The sequence below is a fragment of the Hippoglossus stenolepis genome, chromosome 14, assembly GCF_022539355.2.
Source record: "Hippoglossus stenolepis isolate QCI-W04-F060 chromosome 14, HSTE1.2, whole genome shotgun sequence".
Lineage (NCBI taxonomy): Eukaryota > Metazoa > Chordata > Actinopteri > Pleuronectiformes > Pleuronectidae > Hippoglossus > Hippoglossus stenolepis.
In genome coordinates this window covers 8,880,466-8,903,213 of record NC_061496.1, presented here as the reverse complement: position 1 = coordinate 8,903,213, position 22,748 = coordinate 8,880,466, and the positions used below count along the sequence as shown (strand labels likewise).

The 22,748-nt window shown below is 41.2% G+C and overlaps 1 protein-coding gene across 2 annotated transcripts in view; it reads right to left on the bottom strand.

The window, feature by feature from the left end:
• The window catches only part of LOC118120692 (cAMP-specific 3',5'-cyclic phosphodiesterase 4D), an 89,393-nt gene extending 67,843 nt beyond the window's left edge, over positions 1-21,550 (bottom strand). For both annotated transcript variants that reach the window (XM_035175870.2, XM_047342814.1), the window contains exons 1-3: positions 21,409-21,550; positions 13,039-13,077; positions 3,387-3,589 (exon numbers count right to left, since the gene is read on the bottom strand). In XM_035175870.2, the coding sequence (XP_035031761.1) occupies positions 3,387-3,589; positions 13,039-13,053 (218 nt within the window). In that variant the 5' untranslated portion in view covers positions 13,054-13,077; positions 21,409-21,550. The remainder of the gene's footprint in view (positions 1-3,386; positions 3,590-13,038; positions 13,078-21,408) is intronic.
• Between the last annotated feature and the right edge of the window lie 1,198 nt (positions 21,551-22,748).

Below are 22,748 nucleotides of genomic sequence, written 5' to 3'. Positions count from 1 at the left end.
ATTACACAGACTTATTCATTTATACTGTTCTATCTTTACTGCCTTGTCAGACTTTGACATATATAAATGTTCATACCAGTCTAACTTAATTATACAAATGTCTATTTATAACGTGTAATTAACTAATAATAAATTGTGAAAATAGCCTTGTACATATAAAGTCTTGTACATAATAAAGTCATCAATTAATTAGCTGATATCAATTAATATCAGATGAGTCTGTTATAAAAAAAATACAGGTTTTGGACTTTTTCCTCCACACTGAAATGTGAACGATGAATCCGATTGACCCTGTGGTCAGTTCAGACTCCTGAGCCGGGGGAGGTGTTACCGTTTCAGAGAGAAGGGCCAGGACATGCGGGGTTTCTTCAGCCCGGGTCGCAGCTTCTCCAGGGTCCGGTTGCGGCACAGGTAGCGCTCGTTGTCCGAGTTGAAGCGCTGTTTGATCCGTATGTGAGTCCGGGGCTGTCGCCACAGATGTTTGGGCGGCTTCGCGAGTCCCGCTCCTTCTCTGCTCAGCGTGGTACACTCCATTTTCTACTTTCTTTGTCTTTTCTTGGTTTTTTTTTTGTGGAATCGAAGCGGTTAAAAGGAAGACGCGGGAGAGACGCGTGGACAGCGACGAGAGGAGGAAACCGGGCGCTTCACGCTGCGTAACGGCGCACAGAGAGCGGCATGGTGCTGCGCTGCTGTCCACGAGCCGGAGTGCTGAAGCCCCTGTCTGCCTCTCTCACACCCCCCTCTCTCGGTCTCATCCCTCTCTCAGTCACACCTCCCTCCCTCTCTCATCCCTCCTCTTCTCATCCCTCCTCTAACTGCTCTCTGTCTCATCCCTCTCTCTCTCTCCGTCTTCACCCTTGACTGTTCCCCTGCTTCCTCCATCTGTCTCTGTCTGATGCCAAACTGACAACCACACCAGTAAAAAAAAAATAATAATAATAATAATAATGTTTTTCACTTGGCTGTTGTTTTTGCATGTTTTTGCATGTTCTCCTCATGTCAAAATGTCCAAATTTCCTGTATACAGGTGTGAACAGGGGCGTAGCAACAGGGGCCCCCGAGCTGAGAGGGGGCCGATGAAAACGGCTAATCCCCTGTCACCAAAATTTTGTGAGAACCCACTCAAATTCTATGATCACCTATGTACAGGAGTCTGCAACAACATGGTTGAAAACCCCCTAACGAGACCACATGGCACTAGCTTTCTGCCAAAAGCTACATAAGGCTTGGTTGAAGACTAGAATGTCTATATCATGTGTGATGTGGTCTGTGGTCCCTTTTGCTTTGGGCCCCAAAGTCCCTTCGAGCACTTCTGGATGTGATTGGTGGTTTGTCCTGCGATACACTGAGGGTTTGTTCAGCGTGTACCCCGCCTCTCGCCCAGTGTCAGCAGGGATGGGCTCCAGCTCCCCCCCATGACCCAGAAAGGATAAGCGATATCCTGGAGCTAATGGATGGCTGTTTTAACTCTTTACTCTGGCATCATACCATGGCTTTACTTAACTTTTATGTCATCTACTATCTGGTCAAAATACCACATTCCCTGCAGCTTCAGGCATCTGAAATGTGAACTGTGAGCTTCTTCGTAGTCAGTTGAAGTATTTTGTGGTCATTTTCAGTCTCCCTGTGATTGTTTTGAGTCTCTTTCATCAGTTTGCGACTTTTTATAGTTCTTTAATTTGGTTTTCCACTAAGAACTGATTCACTTCAAACAGACACTATGATCCATGAGTTTCTCATCCATGAGTGAACTGAAGACAAACACTAAACATATCGAATATGAGTCTACACAGTTTGACGAGATAGATCTCATTATATATTTGAAAGCCTGTTCGTACGTTTGTTCTCTTGCTTTGCATAACTGATGAACAAGCTGGTGCATCAGTGGGACACACATGTTGCACGTGATGATGTGGATTCCACCTCTCAAAAGTCACATTCATGAAGTTGTGCTTCATTAGCATGACAGGAAAGCAACATAGCCTCCTACAAGTTACTGTGCGTCACCAAACCTGCTTGTGTTTATCAGCCTGACAGAAAAATCTGGGCCATATCATTAGCTAACAAGATGTATCCCCCCCAAAAAATATATATCATTATTGTTAGAATTCACCCCCTCGATCATTATTGTCTGGTCAACACACACACAATGTTTCTAAAGCATATAGACATGTGTTAAAGAGGAATAAGAGATGCAGTCATGTATACAACAAAGAGATACACACACACACACACACACACACACACACACACACACACACACACACACACACACACACACACACACACACACACACACACACACACACACACACACACACACACACACACACACACACACACACACACCTTTGACCTGACAGTGACAGGTCCTGTTGCTGCAATTACCAGGTATTTTTTAAACGGAAGTCAGTTTTCATTATCACCTGGAACCACCAAACCCCCCCTTCTTTGTGTGTGTGTGAAATGCGCTAAGAGAGAGAGAGAGAGAGAGAGAGAGAGAGAGAGAGAGAGAGAGAGAGAGAGAGAGAAAGAAAATGAAGAAAGAAAGACAATTAAGATAGAAAGAAAGAATGAGGGATTCTGTTGCCACAAACAAGACCAAATTGGATTTTCACTTGATTGATCAACCAAATATCCTGCTGACTGCACCAGAGACACACACCAGAATAACAACAACCAGATGAATTGCAACAACAAAAACAAAGGGAGGTTCCCACTTTTTTTTTTAATGAAATGCTGCATCAACTTCAACGGGCAGAATTTAAAGCATATGACTCTACCTCCGTCAAAGGCTAACGCCGCCGTGTTAAAGGTTCAGTGTGTAGAATTTAGTGACATCTAGTGGTAAAGTTGCATGTTGAAAACCCCCTCACCTCACCCTCCTCTTCCAAACATGAAAGAGAACCTGTGGAAACCTTCAGTTGTCATAAAAACTCAAAGGGTGTTTAGTTTGTCCAGTTTAGACGAATGTAAAAAACATGGCGGCCTCCGTTGAGAGGACCTGCTCCAGATGTAAATATAAAGTATTTAAATATAAAAGACCCATTCTCGGGAAAAACGAAACATCAATTCTAACAATTTAGATGAAACCCACTAGTGAAAACATCACTAGGATTATTTTAGATCCTTTTCACCTGAACACTTAAAGAATGAGGAGAAAAAATCCTGGATCCACCTATTTTTTTCTAGAGCCGCTTCAAAATATAATGGGTGCTTCCTGTCACCACTCAATAGAGCACATACACACCAAGTTACACACACAGGACCCCATGAAACACTCTGCACCTCCTGAGCTCCTATGCATAGAGCTAAGGAGGAAATAAAGAAAGTAGGAGAAAGACAGAAAAAAGCAAAAAGAAGAAGCGTGTATATGTGACACTGACCGGTGTTCATCACGGCTGGCCAACGCTCTGCTGTACAACACCTCCAGTCGCTCCAGCGGCAGCACATGGGCTGCAGACAGCCGCCGGGTGTCACATGGGTGCTCCTGGCTGGAATGTCGTCGGTGCAATGGAGGCAGCAGCAGCGGGCCAGAGAAACGCCGCCGCACTGCCTGGTTGACCACGGGGAGAGATTCCCGCCGAGGCTGCAGAACAAGAGACGTGGGGGAAGAACATGAGTGTCCAGAACTTCAGTGTTAACAACGTATGAGACATCAAGACATTTTATTGGCAGCCTGCAGCCTTTAAAACAAAGAGTATGAGAATAGACAACAATTTGAAATAAGCAAGTGCTCTGTACACGTTATAAATACTCCCATTAGTTTAATGCAGCCGTTCTGCAATGTATCAAAATACTGAAGATTATAATATTCAGTTTTTATTAAAACTATTTGGAAAAGATTTAGCTTTATTGTCGTGTTTTTTGATTGTATTGCAACTAACCTTACACAATGTCCTGTATATGAATTGTAAATCTTACAGCATACTGTTGATCATTATAAATTTGATTCATATGACAATTAAAGTAAATAACAACACAAATTACTCAAAGATCCATAAATAAAACATCAGAGACGAGATTTTAATGTGCAGAAATAATGAAATATCATCTAATCGCTTACAATTACCACATCACTGCTGAAGCATGAATATATTACGAATAGCTCAATGATATATTTGTCCCGCCATAGCAAACAGAATGTAAAAAAATAATTTTGCTGTGGCAAATAGAGAATAGTTTGAAAAGGAATCAATGTGTATAAGTCCGGGGACATGTGGCATCTGCCCGATCTGCCCGATCTGCCCTGTGGGTATTGTAGGCGCAGCACAAACACTTTTCACATCTGACACTAAGTAAGTAGTTTGTTTGTCTCCTTCCCTGAGCAATAAATTAGCTTTTTTTTTTACATGTTCTCCTTGCAAATCCATCTATTACCCACTGATGCTTTCTAATGGAGCAGCTCCGAGAGACAACAGGTGGACAGACAGCAGCTTTGTGTGGTTGACAAACAACCGAGTGTGTGTGTGTGTGTGTGTGTGTGTGTGTGTGTGTGTGTGTGTGTGTGTGTGTGTGTTGTGTGTGTGTGTTGTGTTTTTTCTATGGTTGTGAGGACCAATTTGGATTTAAAAACATAATTGTGACGTTGTGAGAACACACTTGTGTTAATGGTCAGGGTTAGAATTAGATTTAGCTCAGGATTAGCAATGAGGTCGGAATTAGGAGTTTAGTTAAGATTAGAATAAGGTGCTAGGGAATGCACTTCGTCAACTACATTCAGTAGAGTGCAAACTTCTCCTAATGCCCAACAGGTCCCTTATGAAACCACATCTAAAGTCACTAGATGTGGATTTTATCTGAAAACATAACATCCCTGGCAGAGGTAATCAGAGTCCTCACAACTGTAGAAAGACAAACATGTGTAAATGCTGAATAGACTGTATTTATAAAGCACCTTTCTACGTCAAGGGCAGTTTGGGGTTCAGTTTCTTGCCCAAGGACACATCAGAATGCCAGGGATCAAACCACCGAGCTGCTAGTTAGTAGACAACCCTCTCCTGAGCCACATCCACCTCGCACTTGTGTGAGCTTGTGTGTCAACAACATAACTAAGGCGACTTTTTCCATTTAAAAAGTGTCAAAAACATTGAAGCAGCCAAGAGAACATAAAATCCATGTCCGAGGCTTCTCAGCCAGGTGACAACACCTGCGTCTCTTTGTAATTTGGGCTTCAGCAGAGTTGAAGGAGCAGCCGAACACCTCGTGCTTCAGTGACAGCTGATGGATATTGATCTGCACGTCCGAGAAGCTGCAACAGCAACTCTCATCTCCCCGACTGGTGCTGCCAAGCGTCAAAAAGCAAACATGCCCGGCAGGCCTATACCGTCACCACATCTGTTATCTCAGACAGTCTTTGTCTCCGCTGCTATTGAATATCGACTTTTTCTTCCTGTGGATCTACAGATTCTGAAAGATTGGTTTTCTTTCATCCATTGCACTTTTGATTGTTTTCTCCCACTCGGTACAAACAGAGGACTTTCACCCATGCATTTCATATATATATATAAATATAAAAATGTTAACTTGGAATCGTTGACCCAACATAAGCACTTTGTAAAATGTGTTTTTTATTTATACCTGATTCAAAAACAGACCTTTACAGACTCTCTCCCCTGATACAAATCAAATCTGTGAAACCAGCTCTGATAAAACACACAGTCATACGGGCAGACCTGCTGCTGCATCTCCAGCTCTCTCTGATGAAACTGCACTCTCCAAGAATTGAGTGTTCAAATCCCCCATGTATCTGGCCTCAGCTCAGCAGAACAAATGGACCTTGAGTTGTGGCCAAGAAAGAACTGACGACATCCAGCCAGTTGGAGAAAAGCTCAAGACTCGTTCTCAGGAACACCAGGGGCCATTTTCACAAAGATCCCGAGAACAGTCTCAGAAACCGAGAGATGAGACTGAAAGTGAACGAATGAAACCTTTACCTTAGTGAGGAGGTGTAAGTGACATTGTTGCTGTATGTCACATTTTTAATAAGTTTGATCGGTTGATCACATAAGATGGAAATATCTTTAAAGACATAGAATGGACAGTGAAATCAATGACCTATTTTATACAGTGAAAATGTGAGTAAATTGTTAATCATATACTTGTTGCCTGTTCAGAGCTTTATCAATTAGCTTACTTTTATTTTGGAAATTTGGGTTTTAAGTTTCATTCATCTTCATTTAATATTAACATGAATGTGAGTGTGAATGGTTGTTTGTCTGTATGTTGGCCCAGCGAGACACTGGGGACCCGGTTCAGGTTGTACCCCGCTTCTCGTCCAGTGTCAGCTGATTGGCTCCAGCCCCCCCCCCCGCAAAAGGTACAAGAGGTACAGATAATGGATGGATATCAACAGAGGAGATATGGCTCCACTTTTACCAGTCTCTGTTATTACTGGTCAGGCAGTCCTATAATCAGCCATCTAAATTCCTCCCGGAGCAACTCTTTGTACTGGGAAACGTTGTGAAAAGGACCCTTGTTTTCTGCACTTTCTATCTGCTGGACTCACACAGTGATCCATCGAACCTTATTGTGATGTGACATGTGCTGATGAGCGATGTTGATGAGTTTGCTCACAGTCAGAGAGAATTCACTTGCTGTACTGCAGCATGTTCACATGCACTCAGGAAACCAGACTGCTCAGAGAAGTCAGGTTATGCAAACTTGGATTTACATGCAACCGGTCAGTACTCACATTTCTCCTCTTCCAACCAACTTGATTTTGGAAGCATTATTTACACTGTGTGTGTGTGTGTGTGTGTGTGTGTGTGTGTGTGTGTGTGTGTGTGTGTGTGTGTGTGTGTGTGTGTGTGTGTGTGTGTTTGTGTTTGTTAGAAAGGACAAACTCTGTAGTGAGATCACACCTTTTTCCTCACAAAAAGAAGGTGGCTGAAATTGTCAAGTGCTCAGAAGTGGAATCTTAGACGTGTTAGTTTCAGCTTCAGTCTGGATTTGGATGAAATTATTTTAAAGACACAGAGTCAATCAGACAATCAGCTGTTCTGCCCATCAGAAGTCTTTGACTTTTTACATGTACACGTCTGTATGATGAGGAGACGTCCTGTTACAGGAGAAGAGAGCTACTGAAACCTAGAAAATCTGGTTTCTCTGAACCTCTGCCCTGATTTCATGAACTGAGTTTCTATGAAAAAACAGCTTTCTAGAGACAACCAACTGTAACCTGGTTATCTAACGTCATTTGGGTCGACACATACCATATACGAGGAGGAGGTAACTAAGTTATTCTTTCATACTGTGGCGGCTGTGGCTCGGTGGATAGTGTTTGTCATCCACTAACTGCAGGGTTGGCAGTTCACACCCCAGCTCTACTTCTCCATGTGTCAGTGTCCTTGAGAGACCCCAATTAGCTCCCTCTAATGGTAGCTCAACCACCATCTCAGATTGGTCATAAACCCTGCCTCCTCTATGTTAGTGGATGGGACAGGGACCAAATTAAAAAGTACATGCCAAATTAAAGTTCTCAAAGATGGTTATTTAATACAGTTCTAATCACGCTGATGTTAGTTCTGTGTTTGTTTAATTTAGTTATTTGATGCTATAAAAGCACACTTACATTTTAAATAGGTGAATGGCAAATGGCAAATTGTAAAGTAACTCATAAAGTGCAATTAAATACCATTTATCCTGCTAACTGTGGCACAGAAAATCTTTCATTTAATTTTTTTAAAGTCATCAACACTGGATTTGTAATAAAACTAAATGCAACAGCCAGTAATATCACTATAGTTTCTTCTGTATTTCCAGTAGCTGTTGATCTTGCGCTGGTCTGCTACCGTCCTTATGCATTTTGGAGCGAGAACATTTCATCTATAACAGCAAATTAAACTTCATTTACAGAAACAGCTGCTTGGTTTGAGTTTTTTTTTTGCGCTGAACGACACATGTTCCTCCAGCCTATATGTCAGCAGAGAGGAAGCAGCTGGCTGTGAAATCACCTGGCTGGTCTCCCGCCATGCTGCACGCAGGAAGTGAGAATGAGATGGAGGCAGTGAGGCTGGCGTGTGATCAGATGGGACGGCAGATTCTCAGCAGGCCGCCGCCTCGCATCCTCGTCACATGTTTCTCCATTAATCAAGCACTGCCCTGCATTAATTCTTATGACTCACACTCCCCCACCCTCCCCCAAGTGCCTGTCGTGTTGTCAAAACCTCAACTGTGTCAGTGTTCAAGTCACTGAGGTTGAGGCTCATCTGAGCTCAGTGCAAGACACAAGCATGTGTAATGTCACTGTGACATCAACACAACACAGTCATTACATAAACACTAAACTATCCTCTAGCAGCATTTCATTCTGGTGTATTTTCTGTTTGTGGATAAATATCTCCATTCCTCTTCTATGACTGATTTATTCCAGTATGATTACTTTGATTATTTTCCTGTCAGTCTGAGCCTCTGAGCTGCACATCTGCCCAGATGTTGAACGGCACGAGCATGACAAAGAATTCAAAATTGACACTTCTAACTTGTTCAGACTGCCTGGCTGCATAAGAGGAGCCGACAGTGATGAAGAGGTGAATGAAATGTGGGCAATGGGGCAAATATCCACCATGAGGATTTAATGGAGTTTCAAGGACTGAATACTCAGATTTTTTGCATCAATTTTCAAAACAAGTAGGCTACACTGACTACAAATCCACTAAATGTGACACAATAAAGAAAGAGGGGGTTTAAGAAATGAGCAATTTTCGAAATGACCTAGATATAATTGGAAATGATCTCAATCACTAACATTTTCTTTGAACTGCGTAGTGTGCCACAGAAAGTATTGAGTGCTGCTATAATTAAAATACTTTGGACCTTCTCCGAGCTTTGCAGTTGTGCGTTGTCTATTTTAAATAGCTGGGAGGAATTCTATATTGCAGGGAAAAATAATAAGAAAATTCTGCCACGAGCAAAACTGTTAAAATCAAGAGCTGCGAGTTCTTATTGCAGCCTGTGCAAAATTCAAGCCGCCACCTTTAGACTTCATCTAAAATGGATGAGTCACCCCATGTGAGAATACAGCAGGAAAATTCACAGCCTGTTCGAAAAAAAACGGGAAGAATACAAAGAAGTCAGGATGAAAAACAGTCATACGTGTCGAAGACGCTAAGGAAGATGTTAACTTGGAAAGCCAATGAGGTTCGAGAGATATGGCGATAAGTGCAGACGCCGAAATACTCAAACACGTTGCAGGGACGGAAAGAGATTTAGGTCTGTATATATATATATATATATATGTATACATCATGTCACGCACTACCCAGACGCCACCCTTTTACCAGGATGATCCAGAAATGTTCCTGTTTTTGTGGACACGTTGATCCAGACCGTCTCCTGTTGCTTTCTTCATATGTGAAAGACAAACTATAAAAAAAAATGTCCCAACGCAATTGTTCATAGTGTTCATAGCATCATCTGAAAACAGCTTGTGTAACATTATCAGTCAGAGCAGGTCTGATTGTTTACTGATGTATTGTGCTGTGTGTCGTCTGTTGCAGTAAATACAGATTTAGTTTAATTGTAGCATCTCATGCAAGTCATGTTCTTAATTTTGTTTTTATTAGATTTCCATATTTATTTGTCATCTTGAGTTTATGACTTGACGATTAATTTTCTCTCTGTCTCTCTCTGCTCACTTTTGCAAATTAGCTGATTACTCTGTTGTGTAAGTGCAGCAGTCGCTCTCTACCGCAGTCAATCAAAGCTCTTATGTAATTAGACAGATGCTTGCAATCCGAGTCTAGAAACCTTCCACTGATCCCCGTCACTGTCCGACAGATAAACACATTGCCTTTGTAATTCTGACATTTGAGCTCAGATGCAAAAAACTATTTGATGGTGTCAGAGGGCGTTTTCACCTGCACAGACGAGCGAGCTGATTAACATTCATGGCCTGTGTGTCGTCTGTTAGTGATTGGATTAGTAGCTGAAGCCCGCCTGCAGCACTCACTGCAGTTTTCTCTGACACATTCTGGTGAAAATACAGAGTGAAAGACCAGTGAGAGATAATCTGACTGTGAAGGCTTCCTGTGATTCGAGGATGCGGTACCCGATAATAAGTGTGTGTGTGTGTGTGTGTGTGTGTGTGTGTGTGTGTGTGTGTGTGTGTGTGTGTGTGTGTGTGTGTGTGTGTGTGTGTGTGTGTGTGTCAACAGTAGCAGCCTAGACATATTGCCCATAGCCCAACATGTATAACACAGCAGGTATCCCACAATCCACTGGGCTTCCGTCTGCTTCACACAGCATGTACACACACACACATACGTTTGCGCAGCTATCCTTATTAGGACTTTGCACTGACTCCCATTCGTTGTGGACACCCTAACTGAAATCCCTAACCTTAACCAATGAATGTCTAACCCTGACCCTGAAGTAAAAAATTAATACACACACACACACCTCAATCATTACCACATGCCTAACCCTAATCTAAATCTAATTCTAACCTTAAAGGGATAGTTCACTGAAAAATGAAAATTCACCCATTATCTACTCACCACTATGCCGATGGAGGTGTTTGAGTCCACAAAACACTTTAGGAGTTTCAGGGGTAAACAGTCCACCCACCCCTCTGTTGGCATAGTGGTGTGTAGATAATGAGTGAATTTTCATTTTTCTCTGAACTATCCCGTTAAGTCGCACACGCACGCACGCACGCACGCACACACAAGCTCTGGCCGTAAACAGTCGATGATGTACTAATAGAAGACGAAAGCATTTTAATCAGGACACGTCGATCCTCCATGAACCCATGAGTGCAATCAAAGCCGCTGCTGTTTTCTTAATTGGGAAAATTAACATGAATTAATCAGAACTGAGGGAGAGGGGGAGAGAGAGATAGAGAGAGAGAGAGAAGCTAGATGAAGCTCCCCGCTGTGTCTGCGCTGTGTGTGAGTGTGATCAGCAGACAGGCAGAGGAAGCAAAGCTGTAACATTCACCTGTATGATCAGTATAATGACGCCCGGGAGTGTATGATTAGCATCAGTCCATAAATACAACCAGTCTCCAATCAGCCCCGTGGCTCTCACCCCACCCTTCCTCTCTGTCGGTGCCCTGATTGCCTCTGCAGGCACACAGAGGCTGGAGGATTTCATGAACACTGGACTTTTTCAAAAAGGAGCACTCCTTTTTGAAAAAGCAGCCGGGGAGAGAAGCTGTGGGGGGGGTTGTGGTCACGTTCCTCCGCACAGCTTCTGTCTGTGGTGATAAATATGATGGTGAGAAGCAGAAAACACCATCAGCAGTCAAGAGTAAAACAACCTTCAGTCGTCTGTCGGGTTTATATATATTTGGTTGATTAGACAATTTTTAATATTTTTTTTATTTTTAATATTTTTTTCCAACCAATTTTTTCCCCACAAATTTAAATGTCTTGAAATACACTTTAACATGAATCCGACATATTGTAGCGAACGGATAAATGGAGGCAGAAGACGTCATCTTTCAGTCAGCAATGCACACATTCAGCGACACACAATAATAAAAACATGAATATATGAACCTGTGTATTATTTGAATAGCTTAGTATTGAATGCACAATAACAGGGTAGCTATGTTTATACATGGCACTACGCCCAGTTTAATATAAACCCCACTATTTTATACAATATATATAGTAGGGGGTCCCTGCTCCATCTCTCCGTCAGTTTGGGGGTCCTTGGCCTGAAGACCCCTGCTCTAGATTGTTTCACCTCGTTCACCTTGACTCTCTGACTGTGTCCGCGTGGTGTTGGTCCTGAGCACGAGGCTTTTTCACTAAAAACAGCTGTGGCTGAAAACAAGTTGAGCAGTGAGAGTAACTATAACAGTTACAGGTCGAACAGCAAAGACAAAAGTTCCATGGGGGAGCTGCAGGTGTAGGTGATAATTGCTTGTAGAGCTGTTTTCAAATATAAAGTCCAGGTTATGTCCAGGAAGTTTCTCTTTTCACATATAACGAACGTTACAGGAGATTGTCCAACACCACCACAACCTCTCGAATCTCATCGTCTTTCCGATTTGACATCGGCTTGGTCTTCTTCTACATGTGTGGCACCTCTTTTGTTTTTGATATTTGCATTTTGTTTTAGTCTTTTACATCTCGTGTTAAAAACCTCATCAACACATCCACTTGCTCGCAGAGAATTCCCCAGACATTTTCCTGCTGTATTCTCACATGGACTCACTCGGACATTCTCTGGAATTTTCACTAGGGGGCTGCAAAGGAAAACTGCGATGCAAGTCCACAGCAACTGCCTCAGACATTTGCCTCCTCACAAACAGCCCCTCTGAATCATTTCAGGAGAGTATCTGGCGTTCATGATGGAAGCAGCTTGAGTTTACCCCTCATAGTTTGAAACAAAGTGCAAGAACCTCCATGTGCAATATAGTTTTTAATAGCTAGTTATTAAAGTTATATATTAGTTATTTAGGCACAGTCTTTATCTTCCAACTAAAACTAACAAAAATCTAATATTAATAGTATATCAAGTATTTTATAGCAAACCTAATGTAAACCAAGCTTAATAAAGGAATGTTATTATCTGAGCTTGTCAGGAGCCCAGTTGGTGACTTGCTGAGGCTGAATGTGTTTGATTCATATTCATATCCAATAAACCTGAGGAAATTCAATTGTGTCCTTGTTGCCTCACCTCGCTGACAAATTTACCAAAACAACAATGAAGCCAGCTCAGCCTGAGACGGCATTTTAAAACACGTTTATCTTCTCAACAAACTTACAACTGATGTGATGTGTCCTTGTGTCCTTATTCACTGAGAACAAAGCCCTGAAGTAAAGATAAAACTTTTACGGCCGTGAGGTGATCCAAGTTCAAAACCAAGTCATCATCTGACGCACAGCGGCAGAATCACACTGAGGTTTGGATCTTACGTCCGACTTATCACCAAAGTAAACTACAGACTTGATAAGGCAGGTAGAAGGTGTGTGTGTGTGTGTGTGTGTGTGTGTGTGTGTGTGTGTGTGTGTGTGTGTGTGTGTGTGTGTGTGTGTGTGTGTGTGTGTGTGTGTGAGAGTAGAAGCCATGAATCTTATTTACCTCAAGCCAAGACATTGATGAGGTTTGTTGTTGCGCCAACTGAAAGAAAGATGAAACGACAAAATGAGGCGGCTTTAAAATGACATTAATCACTAAATAAATGAAAATAACAACAAAAATAATCATCACCCTTTTACAAATCCCAAGTTGTTAAACACACATTATGTAACTCAAATATCTTACTTCGTTCACTACATTTTAAACAGGGATGATTTCAGCCTCTGATCATCCCCAGTTCTAACAATCGTGATGACAGAATTAAGGTCGTAGTGCAGCACACATACGAACATACTCGAAGCATCAGCTGTAAACTTGTGAAGAGGAAAGACAACTAGAGATGAAGAGAAATGTTCTGTTTTAACTCAAATGAATCTTCCACCGCTGCCATTAAAAACAAATGTTCCTGCTCGAAACCAGAATCACTTCAAACCTTTACTTTGACGAGCTGAGGGTTCGAACTTGTGCATCACATTAAATATGAGGAAAAAATACATCATAAGCAGAATATTAGAATATTCATCCCAAAAACGTATAAAGAAGAAAAATTGTGTAATAGGTGGATAAAAACTAAAAAAAATTAATGACTAGGACTCGTCTCTGAAGTGTTCATGTGACTCATCAACACCACCAGGCGCTGCCATGTGCTGAGTGATGGTGGATGAATGTGCGAGTGAGCCAGAGGCACCAAAAAGACTCAGCAAGCCTTTTTCTCCAGGACATGATGAAGCACTTTTATTACTTTTGATGAACAGATTTGTTTCATTTTCAAGTCACGCACGCAGAGAGCTCAGCTCACACAGGCTGTAGCGAAGCAGCGGCAAAACTAAATAAAGTGTAATACAGAGAAATAAATATTATTACATGTGTTATAAATCATTAAGTGTTTCTTTTTCACTTGTTTGTATAATTTCTATTTTGTTTTTATTTACATGTTGGAAATAAATACAAAGTGAAAAAGAGGAGACGTGGACGTTCTTTAACGATTCCTATGAGCGATAATATGGCAAATGAACTGTTTAAGACCACACTCAGTACAACGCAGTCAAATCCAACTGTCCTGTAATAACTCCCACATTAACGACAGCTATAATGTGCAGTTTCTTCAGTTTAAACTCTTTAAACTCGCTGATTCCACTGGAACTGAATTCAAAGGCATTCTGAAATTTCGTCCCAACAGGAAACCAGTGAGCATCTGTAGATGTTTTCATGTTTTTCAGTTTATGACATGAAGAGTGAAAATGAAGAGTGAAAATCTAGAGTGAAGATCTGGGTCAGCGTTATTATGTCTGATAACGTTTATCACTGCTGATGATTTACATGTAGTAGGACTAATAAATAACTTAAGCTGTGTGTGACGCTTATTGTCGATGTCTTTTCCTTTTTATGTAGCTACATAAAAATGAAAAGCATTTCACATAAAGCATCACATGAGACATTTCAGTGCAACAGAACTATAAAAAGTTAATTAATACATTTTATAAAATAGAAGCTTATTAAAATAGCAGTCTCTCTGTTTTGAGGAGTCTGATCACCGAAAGATAAAAACTGAAATGAAAATGTATCATGTTTCCTTTCGTCATTCAGTGAATTTACTTCTACAGCTCGACAGATAATGATTTCTGGAAGCCGATGCTACTACTGATATTAGGGAGGAAAAGATTTGTGTTAAAATATATTATTTGAAATATAAATGCTTCGTAATAAGTTGTTATCAAACTCATATGATAAAGAAATGTATAATTGAGGCTTGATATTTTTAACCATAAACGTTATTATTATAATGACTCATTATTATTACTATAAATGAAAAGAAAACACAAATATATAGCCTCAATTGGGAAAATATTAAAGATAAATCTGTTTTGCATTGTTTATGATTAGTTTTCATATTAAATCATTTTCACCAGTCAACTGATAAATCCGTGTGTCTCTACCAGCTGCTACGACCTCAGTCTCCAGGCACTATATTCCCACGTTTATCAGTTTCATTAAAAACAGTCTAACATCACCACTGTTCTTTCCATGTCCTGCAGTCCTGTACGTCACACATGCTGCTCCTCACTCTCCTGCTGCTCCTGTAACTCAACATGTACGTCTCCATGGAGGAGCAGCCTGTGCTCACTGAACCGACTGTAAACAGAAGCTGCTGCTCACATGCGGGTGGGCAGATCCTACACAGCTCGTCTGAGGTTCCTCATGTGAGACAATATAGAAGATTACATGACACATTAAATGTTCGGGGGATGTGGTGTTAACACAGACGGTTTCACAAAAGGAAAGTGCACACAATACACAATACTCTATAAATCTAAACAGGAAACTCCAATTAACAACAGTAACACAGTTTGGTGTTCTCTCCAATGCGAGCGTGACAGTCACTTGAAAAGATCCATAGTTTGATGTGTATTTAAGAAGGGTGAACACACACTTTGCTTCAGGGCTTTACAGGCCAAAGAAATGCTGTGTTGTGTGTTCTGTGCTGAAAGAACAAAGAAGCAAAAGGAGCAGATTCCAGGTATTCTTCAAGTAGTTCTACAGAATATTGTATTTTCTATTTGCCTTCGAGGAACTGCAGTTTAATGCAAACAACTCGTTTTATTATCACAACGAAAATATTGTGGTTCACTTCCATTCAGCTGCTTCCAGTTTTTTTAAGAGTGGTATTGTTCATGTTGATCTCATGGGACACTTAAAGGTCCAGTGTGTAAGATTTAGGTGAAAGGGATTTATTGGTAGATATTGAATATAAAATAATCCTATGATGTTTTTACGTATGTTTCATCTAAATTGTACAAATTTTAGTTTTCTTTACCCTTTATATGTGTTTTTTACAGTAGCCCAGACTGGACAAACTAAACACCTTTTGAGTTTTTATGACAACTGAAGGTTACCACAGGTTCTCTGTCATGTTTGGAGGAGCTGCAACATGCAACTTCACCAATAGATGTCACTGAATCCTACACACTGAACCTTTAAGAAAAGAACCATTATAAATGCGATTACCAGTGCTGTCCCTGTTGGAAGTATCCACTGGTTCTGGAAAAGCTTTTTCACTTTCTGTTTTCTCATTGCAGACAAAATGTATTCAACATTAAGTCTCTGCGGAACAGAAGTAGCTTGTAAGTGAAGTATTTGAATATATAGGCACTGCTTAGTTTAAAGAGGGATTTGAATATCATTGTGTAATTAAAAGAGGATGTTTTTGAGGGATAACTAAGAAGAGATAACCTGTAGTTTTGTGTTATCAACACCTGTTTTAATTATTTCTTTTTTTAGAAATCATGTTTCGCCCATTGTTTTAGCGAAGCAGATGGTAAAAATGACATTATACCCTTGTCGCATTGAATTCACACTGCTTCATTGTTCATTTTGTGAACAACACACAGCGGCAGCGGCACATTGTTTTCTCAAAATCGTAATCCTCAGTGTCCACCGGTGAAAGAATGTCAGTCTCTGTGATAGGATCTTCTGTGCATGGCCACTTGAGGAGAGGCAGCGAGCTTCTCTCCCCTGACTGCAACTCCCAAAGGTGAGTTTCATGCAGATCTGAGTTAAAATGCTCAAACTCTGAGTCATGTAACTTCGTGAGAGAAATGAAAAATGTGACTTTTACATCCAGACCCACTCATAAAAACCTCCTCCTACTTATGACAAACTATCTCCTCTGTAAAAGGCCCATTACTGACGTATCACAGTTAGAGGATTGTGCAGCCTTGGCAGAAGAATAACTTTCTACACAGTATGAATCCTCCATTAAATCTCCCTGCATTCTTCATGTCTTTTGCCTCAAAGAAAAGACGTTGGTCTTTCAAGTTTTTCTTTGTGTCTGGGAGCTCCCTGCCTCCTGACAAGCTTCACCACAGGCTGCCAGACTTCTGAGTTTTGATCCCAGCTCTTCCGGGCTTGAAAGATGCTTTTTGACAGTGTCGGCGCAGCAACGATACTCTTGTATTTGGGTGAATTTCTTTTTAAAGGCAATCCAGCACTTCTCACAATAATGACAGCCTCTCTTTTCTCTCTGTAGAGAGCTGACGTTTAGGGTGTTACTGCCGACTTCCTCGTGTTCAACCAAAAGGAAGAAATCTTTCTGGCTGAAGATTTATGAAAGAAGATATTCTACTGAAGAGTATTCGTGGTGGGCATAAAAGAGAGGAGGCAGATTTAAATTTTTCATTTTGTAGTTCGAGAATGAATCCAAAATGTCAAGGATAAAGTTGAGTTGTTGAGAATAAAATCAACTTCTCTTGTCCATCATATCCAGTTGGAGGAGCGGCTGACGCTGTGGCGGTTTGCATCCTGGGAGTGTAAAGATGTAATCTTCATATCCTTGCATTTGGCCACTAGCAACTATTTCAGTCTGTACAAATGTGATCCCCTCTTCCTAGCTTGTGTCGTTTCTCCTTCTGAAGTCCTAACTCTGATCACAACACAGTGTTTTTATGAGGTAAAAGATAAATTACTTCCTTGTGACTAGGAAGTCATGTACGCTAATCTTAGCAGTTTGATGTATCCTTAAAAGTACAACGTTAATCCTAAAATGTCAAGTTTATTCTGGACATTTTCACTTTCTCAACATGCAAAATAAAAAAAAATTCGGATTTATTTAGACCTTTTTTTGACATTTCGACTCTATTTTGGAAATGAAAAATTATCATTTGTTTATGTCTGGCCCTTCCATAACATGTGGCCTTATCTCGTGTGATTAATTTCTTTCTAATTAGTTGCACCAGGACTAGCCTAAATGAAATGAGGCCATTGTTAATGTTATTAGTCAAATATGTGCTTTTCTCTGCAACAACAATTATTGTCTGTTGTGTGGATGATCATTTAGAGGCCTAATTATCCGGCTAATGCTAATGAGTGCTTCATTAAAGGCAGACCATCGGGTTGGGAAGGTCGTCCACTTAACCTTTCATCAGAAAACATACAAACAGAGCTCACACCAATCATAAGACAAATCAACACCGAGTGCTCTCTTACAATTATACACTTTCAATGATAATGCTCCTAATTTGACCCTTTTCAAAGCTGTGATCGGCACCGTCTTATATTTCCTGGTGCAACCCCCTCACGCTGTGTGAGTGTGCGGCGTGAGCTGAGCCCTCCTCTCCACCCTGGCACCCACGAGTCAGTAATGATTAACTATCTCAGCAGTGGTGTTCTTGTCTTACACTCAACAATCAGCCATCATAAAGTGAACACCCAAGGCATCCTGTGATGTTTGTGACGCACAGCAGATAGAAGATAGACTTGTTGAAACCCAAGCTGATAAGGCCCGAGTCTGAGCAACGTTCAAGAGATTCACTGGGAAATGAGGAAAAGCGTTATTCACACCCTACACATGCCACACACACACACACACACACACACACACACATTCCACATTCACACATTCACTGACATAATTCACTGCTGTGACACACCCCACGTAACCCTACACTCACATAACCAGACCACAGTGCTGTGTCAGCACTGGAGAATGGACTGGCTGCTACTGTTATCGTTCTGCTAAACGCTCTGGCTTGTTTAACCAATCACAATTGTCTGTGGAGGTGCTAAAGGGAGGGTGACACAACCGTTGCACAGGGGGAGGTGAGCTCTGCCATTTAAATGACTAATTCCACTCAAAGAAAACATCACCAAGTCATTTCTCGATCCATATATCTGTCAAAACATTTCTCAGCAGGTGGTGGTTGTTTTCTATAATAAAAGGGTGTTTTTCAAAAGTGGAGAGGAAGGAGAATGCAGACAACAACAGGTGTGCAGTGGCAGACACCCACAGTCTCAATATAACACACACACACACACACACACACACACACACACACACACACACACACACACACACACACACACACACACACACACACACACACACACACACACACACACACACACACACACACACACACACACACACACACACACACACAAAACTAGTTAATTGAGTTAAAATTGTACTTTATCTGATTTCACATCATCTCATTTCAGGGCTTCCAGATCTCTTTTATTCTTGACTTAAATTCTTAGCTTAACAATCTTTTTTCTACATTAAATTTAAATTTAAAAAACATTTTTCCCCTGCTGTGTTGCACATATTAGTTACAGCAGACCACAGAGAGAGAGATGATTCACCCTCACTGGGGCCAAATATCTTATTGATATTAAATATCTGTATTTTACATTCCTCATTCTACAAGAAGTAGATTAGATAAACCTGCATGTGGGTTTGTAGGACACACTTAGTGTTACTCATTGAGAGGTCAGACTCAGGCAAACAGAGGATGGCGTGCCTTGCTCAAGTCACTGAGGGAAAACAGTGACACGCACTCACATGTAGTAAACTGTGTAACGAGTATACTCACTAACCGAGTGTGTAAACTCTGACAGCGTAGGATTTTCCCAAATCAAACATATAAACGGTCTGTTTACTTTTCTCATTTTAATACCACTCCCATTCACACACACATTCCTACAGTGCATCCACGTGCAGCCCTTTCTCTATCACACCATGAATGGCAGAGACTGACCGCTCTACATCCTGAGCCATAGCCGCCTATTGAGACCGTGTTGTCACCTGCTAGAGAATCTGCAGGCTGCTTGGTTCACTTGATGTAAAATGTAATAGTCCAAGTTGATCTAGATCTAGATGTAGCTGTGGTTCTACTCTCATTCTAGGTTTTCTGTTCTACGTCGCTCTCTGCCGTCGTCTTTTTTCTTCAAGTGCATCACTACAGATTCGTCTCTGTCTGAACATTCTTCTCCTTTTGAGTCTCTGACCTGTCACTCTGCATTTTCAAGTCAAAATCTCAAACTTCCAGTCCGTCCTGTTGTTACCTCATCGCCTCCAAACCCTCACAACACAAAGACACGCAGCCCCATGCAATCCGAAACTTAAAAAAAAATGCAAAAGCCATAATGAATTCAATCATTTATGTTGAGTGGACAACATTAAGCCTCAGTCAACAATATTAACAAAACAGAAAAAATATTGCTGCTGTGACTTGAAAAACAGTCACATTTCAATAAAAGTCTGTCTTTCTTTCTTTCTTCTTTCTTTCTTTCTTTTTTCTTTTCAAAAACATCCTCTTCTTCTGACCACTGATTTCTGAGGAGGTGGTGACAAGACAAATGCTGTTTTTCTGTTAGTCATGCAGACCGACAAAGGTAGATTTAGCCATTGGCTCAGCAAATGTTTGCAGATCAAACAGCGTCAGATGGTGATGGAGGATAAGAAACCAGAGGAGGTGCTGGAGGCTCAGAGCTGCGGCAGGACGCGATCTAATGTACACACACAGGAGAAGCCATGTTTTCTTTTCAGTTTCTTGTCAAGCGGATGACACTGGAGGATTCCCAATTTCCCATGACGGAGAAACCGGTCTGACAGAACAGGTTTAACCCTGAGGAGACTTCTAGGAGCTCTGTTAATTTGCAATTAACCTGCATGTCTTGTCTGTCAGTGAATAACATTGTTAAAAGTTTTTTTCTGAAAAGTGCTATATAAATAAAACATTATTACTGGTACCGAGCACTGAGTCACTCTTACATACATCTCACTGGAGAAACCTTGTAAACTCCCACTGACTGGATGGATATGGGCTGGTCTGACAAAGATGACACAACCCAAGCAAAAGAAAAAGATGACAGATTAAATGAAATGAAACTTTAGCTCGGGTTTTTTCAGAAGAGAACGAAACGGATACGTCAGACTGCGAAGACACTGGTCTCTGAGCAGCTGCGTGGGGGTCACAGGGACGGAGTGAAGGAAGCAGATATGGAGGAAGGAAGGAGATAAAGACGGGACAGGAGGAGGGAACGCATAAATATTTTGGGGAATCACATTCCACGCCGGTTTCCTCATGAAGCTGAATTATTATGTGCAACAGAGAGCACACTGCTGCTTATATTACAGTAAATATCATAGAATGCAGCCACGACTGGAAAGTATACGCTCTGCACTGATCTTATCATAAACCCTATAGAGGATCACACAATTATCACAGGAGGACAAGTCCCTGTGGGAGTATTACACAATGTGTAAATACTCCAAGGAACTTCCAAGGAGATTAATCTTGTTTTTACAGGCAGGCTGTGGGAACATTAAAGAAAAACATACAGACACACTTAAATACAGTTACTGCTCAATAGTGATTGGTGAAATACATGTATTAAAGGTTTTATCACAAGGAATGAGGTGTATCCCAGATTATAGTCGCGTCCCTAAATGAAAACTAAAGGCTAAAGACATTTTTAAACACTTTCAGCCTCTCTGCTTTTCTCACTCACTCCTCAGAGGGAAGCACTTGTTTAAAAACACCAGCAGCATCTGTGACCACACTTCGGACCCGTGTTGGTTCACGTCTCACTCACCTCAGTGACCGGGGGTCTGCTCCGCGGGTCTTACGTCTTCCTCTGAGGGGGGGACACGGTGCCGGGTGACGCTGCTGCTCCTGCCGCCGCTGCACCTGTCGATCTGCTCCATGTTTTATTGCTGCAACTTTTCTCCGAGTTTGTGAGTTCAAACTCTGCAGCGGCCCGGCGACGTGCCCCCTGCGTCACCGTGACGTCGAGCAGCCGCGTCACGTGACAGGAAGAGTTGTTCACAACACAAACCACGAGGTTTTGCTGAAACAGCTGATTTGTTTTTTACTCCTTCAACTGCCAGAAAATGACTTGACACCTCACACAGGCTGCTTATCTTTATTCAGGTCATTGAGATGAATGGAAACCATTCATACTCATACCTGTTCTTCACCATTACTCATCTTTCTTGTCCACCATTTACCCACTCAGTGACTTAAAGGTCCATTGTGTAAGATTTAGGTGAAAGGCACCTGTTGGCAGAACCTGAATTTCAAATAATCCGAGTGATGTTTCCACTAGTGTGCGTCATCTAAACTGTACAAAATGTTGTTTTCTTTACCCGAGAATGGGCCCTTTATATTTTAATACTTTATATTTACATCAGGAGCGGCTCCTCTCTACGGAGGCTGCCATGTTTTTACAGTAGCCCAGACTGTACAAACTAAACACCTTTATTTTTTTTATGACAACTGAAGGTTACCACAGGTTCTCTTTCATGTTTGGAAGAGGAGGCTGAGTCCTGAGGTGCCTGCGTAAAGCCAACAAATTCATAACAATGCCATCTATATTACTTAAAGACACAATCATCTGCAAGTGTCTCAAAGTTTAGGCTAAAATTGAGCTTCTCTTTTTAGGTGGGATATCTCGTTAATTTTGGGAAACAGAGAAGATTTTTTTTCTCTTGAATATTTTCTTAGAAATCTGAGATAATAATCTTAATTTAGGGAGCAGATTGGAATGTAATGTAATGTAAAACACTTCCGTGAATTTCACTTACTTTACATCAATGTAGAAAGAATTTATCAGGAGATATCAGGCTTATAACACATATTGCCCAAACAGCAAGGGTTAATATGCAATGACACACTTAGTGTAAACTAAATGTTTATTGGGAAACCGATGAATCATTTCAGTGTAATTTTGTGAGTGTAAGAGTTCACACATGACTCAGAGATGAATGTGAGTTGTCATTTGCATTGAGGTGGAGTCGTCGTCAGCGTGAAGTGTGAAGAAGTGATCATACAAGGGAAGAAGTCAAGGATTTACTTATGTAAGCATTGACTAACATATGTTTGTACAATATTATTTTGTTTGATTTTCCAATCAACAGATTACACAACAGTAAA